The sequence below is a fragment of the Microtus pennsylvanicus genome, chromosome 10 (assembly GCF_037038515.1).
Source record: "Microtus pennsylvanicus isolate mMicPen1 chromosome 10, mMicPen1.hap1, whole genome shotgun sequence".
Classification (NCBI taxonomy): domain Eukaryota; kingdom Metazoa; phylum Chordata; class Mammalia; order Rodentia; family Cricetidae; genus Microtus; species Microtus pennsylvanicus.
Genome location: NC_134588.1, coordinates 109,345,717 through 109,360,486, shown reverse-complemented (window position 1 = coordinate 109,360,486; position 14,770 = coordinate 109,345,717). Strand labels below are relative to the sequence as shown.

Below are 14,770 nucleotides of genomic sequence, written 5' to 3'. Positions count from 1 at the left end.
CCCGAGCACCCCTCCCCCCCATTCCCCAACCTAGCGGAGGGAGAGATGCCAGGGCGGTGGAGTCATGCGGCTGGCTTGGGCACGATTGGCTCATGCCTGGAACACGCAGCGGCGAATACGCACACCTGGCGGTGCGCCCGGGCGACTCCGGGCCTGATATGGAGAGAGAGGGCGGGCGTGTGTGTGTGTCCCGGGCCTGCAAGGCGCGCTGGACGCTCGGTGACCGCCCCTTCTCGCACTTGCATCACCAACTCCGCGGTCTCCACCCACCCTTAGCCCCGCCCTCGGCCTCCTCTACCCCACCTCTGGCCGGCTCTCCCTGGAAGCTATTAATAGCATTACGTCAGCCTGGCATTGGTAACCTGGAGTTAAGCTAGCCTTGCCAGAACCAGGGCTATAAAAGGGGTGATGCAACGCGCTCCCAGCCACAGTCTCACTCAGCGAGGCTCGCTGGGCACGGTGCTTCCCCCGCGGAGCTTGCCGGCCAGCCCGCGCTCCAGCAGAGTCCTTGGTGCTCGCCCGTCGGCGGGACAGACCTCCCGCCTCTGGCCCCTCTCTGGACCCTGGCCGCCCCGAACGGAGACTGGAGGTGAGCATTAGAGCCACGCGGTGGAGAGCCGCCCTCCCCTTCTCATCTCCCCTCTGGTGACCAGTCCCGGGACCCCTGAGCCACCCGGGACTCGAGTCCTAGTCTCCCGCGCCACACTCGCTCGGCTGAACTGCTCCTTGGCGTTGCCGCTCCGAGCTGGAGCAAAGTTTCTAGAAAAGTGAAAGAACAAACTTTCTCTTTTGAGGCGTGAAAGATGCCCATGGACGGAGGAGATTGCGCGCTCTCAGCCTTCAGCTAGGACAGGTCGTCTGGGTGGATGGTGGGTATTGGTGCGCAGGGGTGACCCACGCTCTCTGGATCGCGGTCCACTCCGTCCCTCACTTGGTGTCCGGACGCCGGAGCCGGAGCGGGTCTCCTCTAAGTCCGCCGAGAGGCGCGGTGGCCGCGGCTGAAGGGAGCGCCGCTCCCAGTACCGAGCGAAATGAATGGGGAAGGGACGCTCGGTCCGAGGTCCCGGCACAGCCGCTGGAGGTCGCCTTGCGCTCCCTGGAGCTGAGCTCTAGGAGGCAGGACAGCGTAGAGAGCTTGAGCGAAAGTGAGTTGGGATTAATTTAGGCGGCGAGCGCCGGTGTCGCGCTGTCCCAGCGCGGACTCCGGAGAGGTCTCGGCACCGCTAAGTCGAGCGGCGAGCGGCAGGGTTTGGGACGTCAGCTCCAACCTCTCTCGCTGTTTTGACTCTCTGTGGCTCTGACTTTCTTTTAACCGGTTCTTGGATTGCTTTGCTTTGTGTAATCGAAGAGAATCGCGGGGACCGGATCGAACGGGTGGAGGGACCAGGTAGTGAAACTACTTGACTTGACAAATTGTGTGTGTGTGTGTGTGTGTCTGTGTGTCTCTGTGTCTCTCTGTGTGTGTGTGTGTGTTGGGGGTTGTTGTTTTGTATTCTTGAGACAGTCTCACCTTGTAATCCAGACTGTCCTTAAACTCCTGGTGATTCTCCAGCCCAATTTACCAAGTGCTGAAATGATAGGTCACCTCTCTACCTGTGCTGGAGCCTTGTGCTGTGTGGTTTACATGGCCAGGTTTTGGCGGAAAGTTTTCAGTTTTTAGAGTGAAACAGACGAAATAAAAAGCGCCAGGAAGGGGTCTTGAGCGAGAGCGTGGCTCTCCACCGCGTGTCCCCGAGACCGGAAGGGAAGGGGCTTCACTCTCCATCCTGTCTCCTGTTTTTCTCCCCTTGGTGGGTTCTCTGCTCTGAGCCCACTCCCATTTTAAAATTTTCCTCCTAGACACTTTATTTTCCTTAATTTCATTAATGTAGATCGCAGGCTTCCTTATAAATCAAAGGAGTTGCCAAGCCCAATCAACTTAAAAGTTTTATTCTGCCCTTCACCTTGTTTGACTTTTTTGAGACAGGGTCTCCCTGTGTAACCCAAGCTTGCTTCAAACTCATGGCAATCCTCCAGCCTCAGTTCCCAAGTGCTGGGATTACAAGCATGTGTCACCAGGAGAGCACATGTTTTGCATGTAGCATTTGTTGTGGGATAATGTTTCCACATACAGGCTCTTGCCTTGGGAGCGATTGCGGTTGTTTCTGAGGTTTCAGAGGTTGCTGACAGACCGTTCTACACCTGCGGCTATCCAAATCCCTTCTTTCCACACCGCTTTCTTCTGTGACCCCTTCCTATCTTTCATCTGTCAAAGCCTCCTCATGATATGAGTCTCTTGAGCCCTCAGCTGCTACCTGGCTGGCAGCTCTGCCTGTGGGTTCTTTCTTGAACTGATGGGCCCTTGTGGTTGTGCAGAGGTGTGGCTTCAGCAGCCTGGCTGGACCGGACCACCCTCCAGCTCTGTGAGTTTAGGCTGCTTTCCTTCCTGGACCCCAGTTTACTAAATGACAAAATAAGGGTCTGATCTAGACCATTCTAAGGCTGGGTACTTTTAGCCAGAGTCTGTGATTCCTTACGGAACTGGCTCCAGGGTAACCCAGCCAGGGAAGGAGGGACATAGCCTGGACACCACAGAAACCTCAGGAGAAAATGGTTTCTTCTGTGGAAACTCACAATCTCTGAAGAACACAACAGTTATGGAGACGTGCTGATGTCAGCAAACAGTGGAGTGGAAGTCTCAGGACCGTGTAGCAGTTGTGACAGGCTGACCTGAAATTCTCGAGGGTTCCAGTTCATTCCTGATGGTCAGAACTAATCAGCTTCCCCGAAGGGAGGTGGAGTCAGAATGCTTGTGTGGGTGTCAGCCTCTTGTGTTTTCAAGTGTGTGCGTGTGTGATGAGTTCTTTCCCGCAGCCCAGGGAGGGAACTGGCAACCTCAGCCACAATTTTCAGATAGGAACTGAAGGTCAGAGAGCCTCTGGCTCCTGAGTGGGTGCTCAGCTAGTGAGAGCAGACACAGACCTGAAGCCCAGCCTTGTACCTCCAGCCTGCCAACAGGAGAAAGAACAGGATGTGGAGAGTCAGGGTAAGGTGGCTACCTTCTCCCAACTGGCAGGTCTGGCTGGCAGATGGCTCAGTGGAAGGAAGTGGAAATCAAAAGTGAAATTTCAAAGCCTTGGAGAAAAATTCTAGGAGTTAAACTTCCAGTTAAATAATTAAGTTTCACTTTCTTGAAAATGATGAAATCGCCAGCGGTATGACATGATTCTGATTGGAAGTCAGGAAGCAGGATGCGAGTCCTGAAGCAAAAAGATTTATGATCGGTCTGGAGAGTTAACTCAGCTCTCCCCTCTCAGATGCAGGCTGTATTAGAGGGCTTCCACTCCTGAAAACTAGCTGAAGTTTTAGACTTTGTTTCCCTGGAGGGCACAGCCTGACTCTAGGCTGAATCTCTGGAGACGACTATACAAGACAACCAGATCTTTACAGATGAAGCCACTTGGTTATCAGAAAGGCTGTCTTATAGCTTTACAACATGTTTGTGTCCCCAAGTAAGCCCCACCCCCAGCTTTTCACAAAAACATTCCATACTATTGACATTCCTTGGTTTCTTCCTGTCTTTACTCTTAAGTCCAAATGGTTCATTAAGAAACTCAACCACTGTGGTTCAAACTAGCAATGACCCATCTAGTCGTATAAATGAAGTCCAGGCCAGCGGCAGCTCTGAATCCCATCCCTTAACTGGTTGTTTTGTTTTGTTTTTGAGTAAAATTGGAAAGGAAGGGGAAATGAGGATGCTTGGGAGGATGTTGAGCCTCTGAAATCAGAAGCCAGAGAAACAGCCCCCAGTCACAAGATTCCAGGATTCCATGAAGAGGACCTTCAGTTCTCAGGCCTGCTGCATGGGAGAGAATTGTATACATTTCTTGAGTTCTTCTGACTTGTGGAGGGCAGTATTTGGTGGTGGAATTTCTACCTCCACTCATGGACCTTAGACCTCTAGGGACAGGGACCCTCAGGAGGAGCTTTTAGCATCAAAGGTGAGCAGACCCCACCAAGTCTCCACTGGAGAGCAGCCAGCCCTCTGTGCAGGATCCTGAGAGACCCAGCGTAGCTCCTGGTGGCGTATTTTCCAAGGCACCATCTTGTATTATTTCCTAAGCCCCTCAGACCACTCTTGGGGAAACAGGGTACTTGTTATCAGCCTACCTTTAGGTTGGAGAAAGAAACCACTGGGGGGTACAGTCACAATATATAACTAAGTGGTCATTAAATCTTGATTTTTTTTTTAAATCCTAGTTTGGGAATTTTATGGCTAAAACAGCCCATTTAAACTTACACCTGGATGTAGGCAGTAGCCAAGTCTGTACCTGATAAGACCAGCAATTTCTTGAGCAGAGTTAAGGGGTTCCGTAGAAATCGTTGCTTAGTCGTACACCCACCCCCACCCACCCACACACACCGTTTCTGTTCCTGCCTTCCCGTCTGCTTCCTCTCCCCCACAAACTTTTGCTCTGTTTTTGTTGTTGTTTTAGTTCAATGAAGTATAATATTTGGGTATGTAGCATATAAATTAAGGCCATGAGTTCTGAAGTCAAGCAAACCAAATCCCGGTGCCTGATACTATCCCATGTTAATGTGATATGTCTAAATCTCGGTTAACTCATGTATAAAATGGGACCAGGTTTTACAGCACTGGGTTCTCACAAGGCTCAAAAGAGACAAGATATATAGGTTTTTTTCCTGTAATGTTAGAGGTTTGTCAAAAGGTTTCCTACGCTCTGGGTCTTGACTGGTGACCACTGTAGTGAACACAGCCGCTTTATCCCTGCTCCTGTTTTGGGAAGGGTGGGAGTCACAGCTGCATGAGTCCTAGCAGCAGACTAAGGGTAATTCTCTAGATCGCACTGCCCTTGATTTTCCTGTGTTGCCCTTGTGGCCTATAGGACGACAAGGCCATTTGGTACGGCCACACCGTCCCCACCTTGTTTATGCAGCTGTCCAACTGGTCAGCAGGCAGCGTGGCCTCTGCGGAGCCTGGCTGTGGGGCAGAGCATCAGTGGTTTGCTGGCTCAGGAGAGTCCTCAGCCAGTTTCCACAGAGCTGAATGGCCTGCGCCTTTGTTACCAGGCCCATCCTGGGTCCTCTCTGCCGCTACTGCAAGCCTCTCTTCTCGTACCTTAGAGCTAACAGCACCCCCATAAGCACGGTCTTCCCCCTCTTGTTTGCTTGGCTTACCCTGAAGTCCTCTGCTTTGCCAGCCTTCTCATTGAGAAGGGGCTCCTTGTTCCCAAAGGACCTGAGTCCCCCGCTGTTACCACCCCCTGCCAAGGACTAGGGTGAAGAAACACACCCAGCTTCCTGCGGGAAAAACTTCCGGCACAGAGTTGTGGAATTTAAGGCCCCCACTTCCCGCTTTTATCTCAGCTCCCTAGCAGATTCGCCTTGATTTCACAAGTCTTTCCAGTTTCTTTTTGAAAAGGAGACTGAAAAAGGGATTCCAGATGGCACTGGTTTTTGTTTTCTAATGTTTTTTCTCTTTGGTGGTGGGGGGGACTGATATCACATTTGCATAATCCACACACAAGACAAACCAATAAAAGAGTCTGAAAAGTCCTCCCTCTTAGACCTTAGTCATCTTTCAGCTGCGTGTTTTAAGAATATTTTACTCACAATGAGGACAGCATGTAAAAACAAACAAACAACTTTTTGATGTTCTGTTGGCTTTAGTTAGCATTGCTTGCGTGAGCGTGGGTGTTGGCTACACCACTGAATAAAGTGGCCCCTTTCACCTGCAGGGGTTCACTGCTGTGGCTCCTAGATTAGCGTTGGGACTTCAAGCTGCCCTCCCTAATCCATGCTGGGATGTTGATAGGCTCCATTTTATAGGGTCCTCTGCAGGCTGAGCGGAGCAGCCATGTCCTGTCCACAGCTCTCTCCCCACCTTCCTGCTTCTACATCCTTTTAGCCCCCTGATCCGTGAACACGGGTGTGTGTGCGCGCGCGCGCGCGCGCGCGCGCGCGCGAGAGAGAGAGAGAGCGCATCTGTTTAGAGCAGCACTTTTGCCCAGTTATGACTCTCTGCAGAGGACAGCACTGGTCCCTTGTTTGAGCATAAACACAAGAGGCAGTTTGACAGCATGTGATGTAGCAAAACAGTGGTAAATATGTTCCTGTCTTTTCTCCAGCCACAGGCAAGAGATGAGCACGAAATGAAAACAAGCCAAAAGCCCAAAGGCTGATGGGACTTTGTTCTGGGGTGGGCTGTTCTTCGGCGTGGTTGGATCCCATGCCCCAGGACCCCTAAAGTAGTTTGGGCTTAATTTTTTTCTTTCAGCAAAATGATGCTTCAACATCCAGGCCAGGTCTCTGCCTCAGAAGTCAGTGCATCTGCCATGGTCCCCTGCCTCTCACCTCCTGGGTCGCTGGTATTTGAGGATTTTGCTAACCTGACACCCTTTGTCAAGGAAGAGCTGAGGTTCGCCATCCAGAATAAGCACCTCGGCCACCGGATGTCCTCTGCGCTGGAGTCAGTGACCATCAACAACAGACCCCTGGAGCTTGCAGTCACCAAAGCTGAGGTGCGTCCTGCCAACTCATGTCCTTCCTTTCAGCGCGCATTTATCACACACACACCCCACGTGTGAGCACATGCAGAAGGCTAGAGCCAGGGGTAAAAATCAACAAAGGCCCTGCCCCAGGGGAGCCTAAATTCTAATGTCTAAAGATAATGGAATAATGACTAGAACACACGAATGAGCAGATAGAGTGGTGTGTGTGTGTGTGTGTGTGTGTGTGTGTGTGTGTGTGTGATCCAGACAGAAAAGGAGGATCAAGAGAGCAGTGAGCTTGAGGTCACTCTGAGACACATCAAGACTCTCTTGAGAGAGAGAGAGAATTGGTAAGCAATTAGCTGGAGAGGCACGCACAAAGGGATGACTCAGCAGTTAAGAGCACTTGCTGCTCCTGCAGAGGACACGGGTTCAATTCCCAGGAACCACATACATGGTGGCTCACTGTTGTATGTAACTCCAGGTTCAGGGGCTCCAATATCCTCTTCTGGCCTCTGCAGGCAACTGCACAACAATTATGTATGTCACACATACATAAATGCACACAAACACTAATACGTGCATAATAAAAAAATAATCCTTTTTAAAAAAAACAGCTGAAGCGGGGGACAGAGAAGCAAGCAACTGCACAAATGTGAGCACACATGCAGGCAAAGGCTCAAACACAAACAATACAGAAAGGGGTTCCGAGAATAAGTAGAGGCGGCGTTGTCATTTTAAATTAGGAGACCAGGGAAAGCATCACTAGTCTTGGCCTTTGAGCTAGGACTTGAGGAGAGGGAGTCCCGTGGGAAGGGTACTCCCTAAGGGGCCCTCCCTGCAGGCAGGTGAAGGTCCAGGCTAGGCCAGTGCTGAAATGGGGTGGCTTCTGGATCTAACGTGGGTCAGGACTTGGACTGTGGGAGGCCAGGTGGGGCAAGAATAGAAGCTGTATCTTCCGAAGATATCCACCAGGAAGTGCAGATATGAGCTGGGAACTCAGGGCCAGAGACACAGAACTGGGAATCGTCAAGCTGTGGACGGCCCTTGAAGCTGGGACTTTAGTGAGGCCACTTTCTGTGTGGAGACTTCCTGGAGAAGTGGGCAGGACCCAGGGACCAGGAGATTAGCCCCGCCCTTCCTGGAGAAGTGGGCAGGACCCAGGGACCAGGAGATTAGCCCCGCCCTTCCTGGCAGTACCACTCCCAGCCGGCATACCAGATGTTTGCCCTGGATTCACACCCACTCACACACATGAACTGTTCTGTGTTGAGAAACCGTCCCATAAGACACCTGGGATAATAGACGTGGCTATTGAACCGTGGTTGCTGGTGACTCTGCCGCGTTAAGAACGTCAGAGATGAACTCTGGTGACTTCGTTAGCCTTTCTCGGTTGGGAATATTTCAGGTTTACTTAATCTGTGGCCACAGCCCTGGGTCAAAGGGCAGAAACTGGCTCACAAGCTGTGCGTTTCGAATGGAGGCTAAGGACAGGGATCATAGCTCAACCGTGACCGTAAGACCTTGGGTTTGGGTTTGATCCTTCGCGCTGGGGGGAAAAGATTGGGTTTTCCTGCCAAGGACTGACATTTGTGGAAGGTCTGAGGGGAACCTGGCTCACAGCATCCAACGAATGGGAACAGGCGTTATTTATGATGCTGTTGCCATGGATGCCATTGTGGGTATTAACTGTGCTCCCAGCTAACCCAGGAGGTCAGAGAGGGCACCACAAAATAGCTGCAGGTATCCAGTCCAGTCTTGGATAGTGCAGGTTAGAGCCTGAGACATTCTGTGAGGGTTTTTTTTCTTCTAATGATATAGCTTGAAATAATAACATACAGTCATAGGAAAAAATGGAGAAGGGAGGCAAGACATACAGCTGGACGGACTGAGGAGGAGGAAGAGTGAAGAAGTGATAGATGCTCCCAGGCCACTCCGGACTCTAGGGGAAAGGGCATATTTATAAAATATTCTTTTTTCCCAGTTCTGAATTACAGCAATCAATTTAAATATCAAAATCTTACTTCAAAATCCAAATAATTTTTAAAGTAGTCTCAACTTATTTACCATATTTCCAGTAAAATTCTTTTCTATGGGTTTTTTGATTTCCATGATTCATTCTTGGTTTTAAATTTTTATTCATATTTCATGTGTGTGTGTTGTCTGCAAGAACGTATTGCACTGTGTACATGCCTGGTTCCCACGGAGGCCAGAAGAGGGTTTTGGGTTCCCTGGAACCAGAATTATTGTTGTGAGCCACCATATAAGTGCTGAGAACCAAACTCAAATTCTCTGTGAGAGCAGCAAGTACTCTTAACCACTGAGCTGTCTCTCTGCACACCCACCAGTGTGCATGCGTGTGCATGTACGTGTGTACATGGTTTTTATATTTACTGGGTCTGTGGCCCTGAGACATGAAAGAAATTCCTCTTCCATTGTTCTCCCTTGAGCTTTGCTTCTCTAGGTTGTGAGATCTTCATCTCCGTCCACAGTCAGTATCTTCTGATCCAAAAGAATAGAAAAAAGTCTAGAGTGGGGTCAGTCATGGCCTCCTGAAGCTAACAGGGTCTGACATTGACCAGGCTACCATGAAAGTTCATCCTTGCTGGGCTTTGGCCTTAAGCAGAGTTCAGAGCTTGGAAGTGGTCCCTGCTCATCAGCCCATAGACTTAATTGGGTCTGGATGGACATCCATGAAGGGACTGGACCATGCTCCCTAAGAATGGACAGGGCTCTGTTCTCTGAAAGCCCCAGTGTTGACTCAGAATGAGGCACAGAAAATAGTATGATTTGCTGGCTGAATCAACAGGTGGTTGGGTGCTCTAGCCCCCCCCCCCCCGCCTGCCCCAGCTATGGGCTTATTCATACCATTTTAGTACCAGTAATGTCCTCCAGTCTTCTCCAGGAGCTCAGAGACTTCATGCGAAGGGTGTGCCTTGATGCTCCTGGTACAGACAGTAATGTCAGTTATTTCCTGTCATTGTGACTGAATGACTGACAGATGTCTTTTGGAGAAGTGTGTTGGGCTCACAGTTCAGGAGACAGACACAGTCCATCACACAGGCAAGATGTGACGGCTGGGGAAGTTCCATGCATAGTGGAGAGCGTGTGAACATTTCCGTGGCTCGAGAAGCAAAGCTCAGATAGAAGTGAAGTAGGACTCCAACCCTCCCCTCCTTGTGCCGTGACCCACCTCCGCCAGCCGTGTCTCCCACCTCCGCCAGCCATGTCTCCCACCTCCGCCAGCCATGTCTCCCACCTCCGCCAGCCGTGTCTCCCACCTCCGCCAGCCGTGTCTCCCACCTCCGCCAGCTCTACCTCCCACCCTTGTAGCCCTGACTCCTATCCCAAAAGTTCCACAAATTCCCTTATCAGCAAGCACTACAGGGGGAATGATCTGGGGGTCATTTCTGGCCCTAGGGGAAAGGACACACTTATAATTAGTATCAAGTTATCAATTTAAAATTAAAATTTTTATTTTAAAATCCAAATGCATTCATAAAGTAGGTTAGATTTTGCTAATTTCAAATGTAATTCTCTTTTAATGGATAGAGTTTTGATTTTAGATTTTGTTATTCTCAAGTGTGTGTACACACGTGTATGTAGGGAGTTCACACAGAAATCTAGGCCATGAGGCTGTAGAAATGGCTCAGTAGTTAAGAGCACTTGCTGCTCTTCCAGAGGACTGATGTTCCCAGCACCCCATTCCCCACAGCCTCACTGGGGAATTCCATGCATGGCAGAGAATTTGTGCTCTCTTCTGGCCTCTGAAGACACCATGAATACACGCATGTGGTTGATGTACACACAGACAAACATAGATATACATTCACATAAGTGATTAAAAACAAACAAAAAGTCCCCCCCCCCTAAAAAAACCACCGCCTTGATATTTTGGCTTCACAGTGGCTTCCATGTGTGCCTTTTGGGTTTCATAGGTGGCCCCTGAAGAAGATGAGCGGAAAAGGAGGCGGCGGGAAAGAAATAAGATTGCAGCTGCCAAGTGTCGAAACAAGAAAAAAGAGAAGACGGAGTGCCTGCAGAAAGTGAGTATGGCCAAGTTTCCCCTGCTCGGTGCCCAGACCTGTCCTCACCAGCCTTGTGTCATTGGCAGAGGGGACTTGTGGGTGGTGCAGAAATGCCAGCTGTAGGCAGGGGAGGAGCAACGCTGTTAGCGTGATGGAAAGGACTTTGGATATATAGAGTGGAGATTTGTGGGCTTAAACACTGCACCATGCAAGTCTGGCAACCTGGGTTTGATACCCAGAACCCACTGCAGAAGGAGAGGACTGATTTCTGAAAGTTGTCCTCTGATCTCCACAGGCCTGCTGTGGCATAAACTGGTCTATATACCCCCAGCAGTTTCTAGACTTTCAGGTTAAAAAGACTTTATTCACCAGTTTTGCCAAATAAAACAATAAAACCCTGTTCTAGTCATTGCCTCTCAAGAAAAACTTATTACTCCCCAGCTTGCTCTGGTAATCTGGAAGCAGGACCTACACTGTGTTTTGGCCTGGGTCTGAACCCTGCTTCCCTTCTCTCTGCCTGTCTAGCACTTTGAACACCCCAGCAGACTGTCACCCCACTAGAAACTCCGGGGGCACAGCACGGGTTCACAGGCAAGGCAAGCCCCAGAGCCTGGAAGTCTTTGCAGTGGCCAGTTTGCTCCCCCAAGTGTGTGCAGGTCAGCTTCTGGTGGAGACAAGCCCACCTCAGTAGTCCTGGGATCTCTGCTGGTTGCTTTAGGGTCAGTGGAAACCTGGGAAACTGTGTTTCTGAGTACACAAGTGTTTCTGTGGATATGAGAGTCTTGGTAAGACCAGAAATGCTGCACCACCAGTTTGGATTTCTCCTCAGTTTTCCAGATTCTTTGGGAACTAGATACTCTTGGCAGAGGACTGGAGCACAGGCCTCTCTAAGCCTTTGATGCTAAGGCAGCTTCAGCAAGCATGGCAGCCTTGCTCACTGGTATCCCCAAGCCTCTTCTGACATGCCCCCTAATTTCAGAGGTCTCTCCAGGGTCCACACCAACACCCCCCATGCCTGGTTCTGACTAGGGTGATTCCCCCAGCAGGCCTCTCCCATCTTGATGAGGCCCATGGTTTCTAGGTGGTCCCCCTTACCTCCCCGACCCTCAGCTCTTTCCGTAACACCTGTGTTGATTGTCCCTCAGGAGTCAGAGAAACTGGAGAGTGTCAACGCCGAGCTGAAGGCCCAGATTGAGGAGCTGAAAAATGAGAAACAGCACTTGATATACATGCTCAACCTGCATCGGCCCACGTGTATTGTCCGGGCTCAGAATGGGCGGACTCCGGAAGACGAGAGGAACCTCTTTATCCAGCAGATAAAAGAAGGGACATTGCAGAGCTAAACAGCAGCATCATGGGGGCAACTGGGGAGTCCTTACCGAATCCTCCTTTTCCACCCCAAACCCTGAAGCCATTGGAAAACTGGCTTCCTATGCACTTCTAGAATCTCAGCAGCCGAGAGCCGTTGGGGCAGGAGGGCCTGAGGTGACCACTGCCTTGCTCCACTGTGTCCCAGAGTGAACTGTGGCACAGGGCAAGAGCATCCCTTGGCTCACTAACTCCAGGCTTTAGGCCTTACCATCCTGGCCGTTCTCAGATGATCTAGCTTGACCCCTGGCTGGGGTCCCATACCAAGCAGGATGCCACTAGTGGGATTCATGCAGAAGTGTCTGCATCAGTAGGTGGGGGGGGACCACGTGTCCACTGTAGCTGACACCGTCCCTCCTGGGGAATGTGGAACGAGAAGGCTCATTATCGAGGTTGTCCAATGGCCAGGGTGTGCTTCTAGAAAATAACGCTGTTGCGTCCGGAACGACTGTGTACAGGGCATTCTTTTCAGAACCAGGTGTTGTGCTGTTTGGGTGTTTGTCTTGCACAACCTTGTCATGATTTTTCCGGGAGTTTCATCAGAACCGACTTCTAAGAGTTTGGGAGTCTGCCATCATGGACAGTATCCCTCAAAAGCATTCAGGTGACCACGTGAGCTTGCTTGCCCCAGAGGAGTGAGATTGGTCCGAAGGCCAGCTGTGCCACTTTGTGCTGACAGAGGACGCCCCCTTTCCCTGTACCCACTGCTGAGGAAGAACCTGGCCACGACAGCAGGTCCTTGGCTGCCGACTGTTATGACGTCACAGAAAGAGGGCACGAAGAAAGTCCAGCTTCCAAAGGGTGGGACTCGCCTTCCCATTCAGTGACAGGACAGGCGTGAATTTGGGACTAGAAGAGCCAGAGATTCTCCATTTTCCTTTCACAGCCTGTGGAGAAGCATGTTGGAAGCCAGGTGGAGGGCCAGGCTTGTACGTGGTGGATGTCAATGGCACTGTTTTTGAGATGCGGCCCAGAGCGTTTCAGCTGGGAGGCGCCTCCCTCTGGCCACCAGGACTCTGGCTACTGTTAAAATTCTGATGTTTCTGTGAAATCCTCAGAGTATTTAATCCTACTTAATAGTATCATTACAACTTTTCTGTGAGAGAAAATATTACTTATTTATCCCAGTATTCCTAGCCTGTCAACATAATAAATATCAGAATAAGACATGATAAACTTAAGTGTTGTGCTGGTTTCCACTAAGACTGTTGAAATAGCTATTCTACTGTGGGGTGCTTAGCATTGAACACTTGGGGACAACTTCATTCATGGGGAGAGCACAGGTAGGGCAGTTGGGCTTTTTTTTAAGTCTGTGGGTGGTTTGTCTGCATGTATGTCTGTGTATCACATGCTTGCAGTGCCTGAGAAGGCCAGAAGAGGGCATTGCAGAGAGTTGTGAGCCACCATGTGGGTGCTGGGAATGGAACCCAGGTCCTTTCCAAGAGCACTGAATGCTGTTAACTGCTGAGCCTTCTCTCCAGTTCAATTTATTTTTAAGTATGTGTATGCATGTATGTTTGTGAGGGGCTGTGTTCATGTGTGCAGTTGCCTAGGGGGTGACTTCTCACCCTGTGCCTCAGGCTGTTGCTTGATGCTCAGTTTCTCATCAACAAACCCTGAAACAACACTGCATGTGTCCTGCACACCAACTGCTTGGCACTGACATTGTTTTTGAGAGAGAGTCTCACTACTGTAGCCCTGGGTAGCCTGGAGCTTAGTAAATAGCCTTAGGTGGCCTGGTACTTACTATGTAGCCGGAGGTGGCCTTGAACTCCCAGAGGGCTACCTCTGCCTCCAGAAGGCTAGGTTTAAAGGCCCACTTCACCCTGCCTGGCTTATGATAGATATTTTTATGTAAAATTCAAATAGCTAAATATTTCAGTCCTCAGTTTCTCGAACATACAAATACACCTAAAACATACATGTTTTCAGCTTGAGCCTTTTTACAAATTACATTGTCTCAGAGGGGCTGGCACATGCGTGCACTATGTGTGTGGGGGTGAGACACATTGTGGGAGTCAGTTTCTTCCTTCCGCCCTGCGGGGCTTGGGAACTGAACTCACCAGCTGAAGCCGTCTCTCTGGCTCAGCTTGACACTCTTGAACTTGCCTTCTGCCACAGTACTCCTCAAACGAGGACCATAGACCCGTTAGCATCCACCTTCTGCCACAGTGCTCCTCAAACGAGGACCATAGACCTGTTAGCATCCACAGTGCTCCTCAAACGAGGACCATAGACCCGTTAGCATCCACAGTGCTCCTCAAACGAGGACCATAGACCTGTTAGCATCCACAGTGCTCCTCAAACGAGGACCATAGACCCGTTAGCATCCACAGTGCTCCTCAAACGAGGACCATAGACCTGTTAGCATCCACAGTGCTCCTCAAACGAGGACCATAGACCTGTTAGCATCCACAGTGCTCCTCAAACGAGGACCATAGACCTGTTAGCATCCACATGTGCCACACAGCACACAGTATGTATTTCAAATACCAGGAAAGGATGGGACAATTTTTGACAAGCCGGATAAAGTTGTTTCAAGAAAGGTAATCCTAATTTTCTGGAATTTCCTGACCCAATGATTTCTCCCTCCCCATCTCCCCCTTACCCTCTCCTCCTTCCCCTCTCCCCCTTCCCCTATCTCCTTTTTCCCTCATTCCTCCTTCAATTTGCAGTGCTGGGGATTGAACCCAGACCTTGCACGTGCTAACCTACACCAAGGCCCTCCCGGCCTGGCAAGCCAGCATGGGAATCTAAGTTTCAATAGACTGAGGTTTACTTTCCATGGGCACATGCAAAACAAACTGGAAATCACAATTGGCTACTCCTCTACCATCCCTGAACTGTTCTTCAGACCCATGAATGTAATTTTTAATTACATTA

The 14,770-nt window shown here is 50.3% G+C and overlaps 1 protein-coding gene across 2 annotated transcripts; it reads left to right on the top strand.

Annotated features, from left to right (window-relative positions):
• Positions 1-275: 275 nt before the first annotated feature.
• Positions 276-13,079, top strand: Atf3 (activating transcription factor 3). 2 transcript variants are annotated; one of them, XM_075989483.1, is made up of 4 exons: positions 276-589; positions 6,278-6,521; positions 10,430-10,537; positions 11,665-13,078. In XM_075989483.1, the coding sequence occupies exons 2-4, from the start codon at positions 6,282-6,284 to the stop codon at positions 11,860-11,862; spliced, it is 546 nt and encodes a 181-aa protein (XP_075845598.1). In that variant the 5' UTR covers positions 276-589; positions 6,278-6,281; the 3' UTR covers positions 11,863-13,078. The 2 variants fall into 2 exon arrangements, with proteins under 2 accessions (XP_075845598.1, XP_075845597.1); XM_075989482.1 differs by lacking the exon at positions 276-589 and adding an exon at positions 1,229-1,387 and having other exon boundaries at positions 11,665-13,079.
• The last annotated feature ends 1,691 nt before the right edge of the window (positions 13,080-14,770 follow it).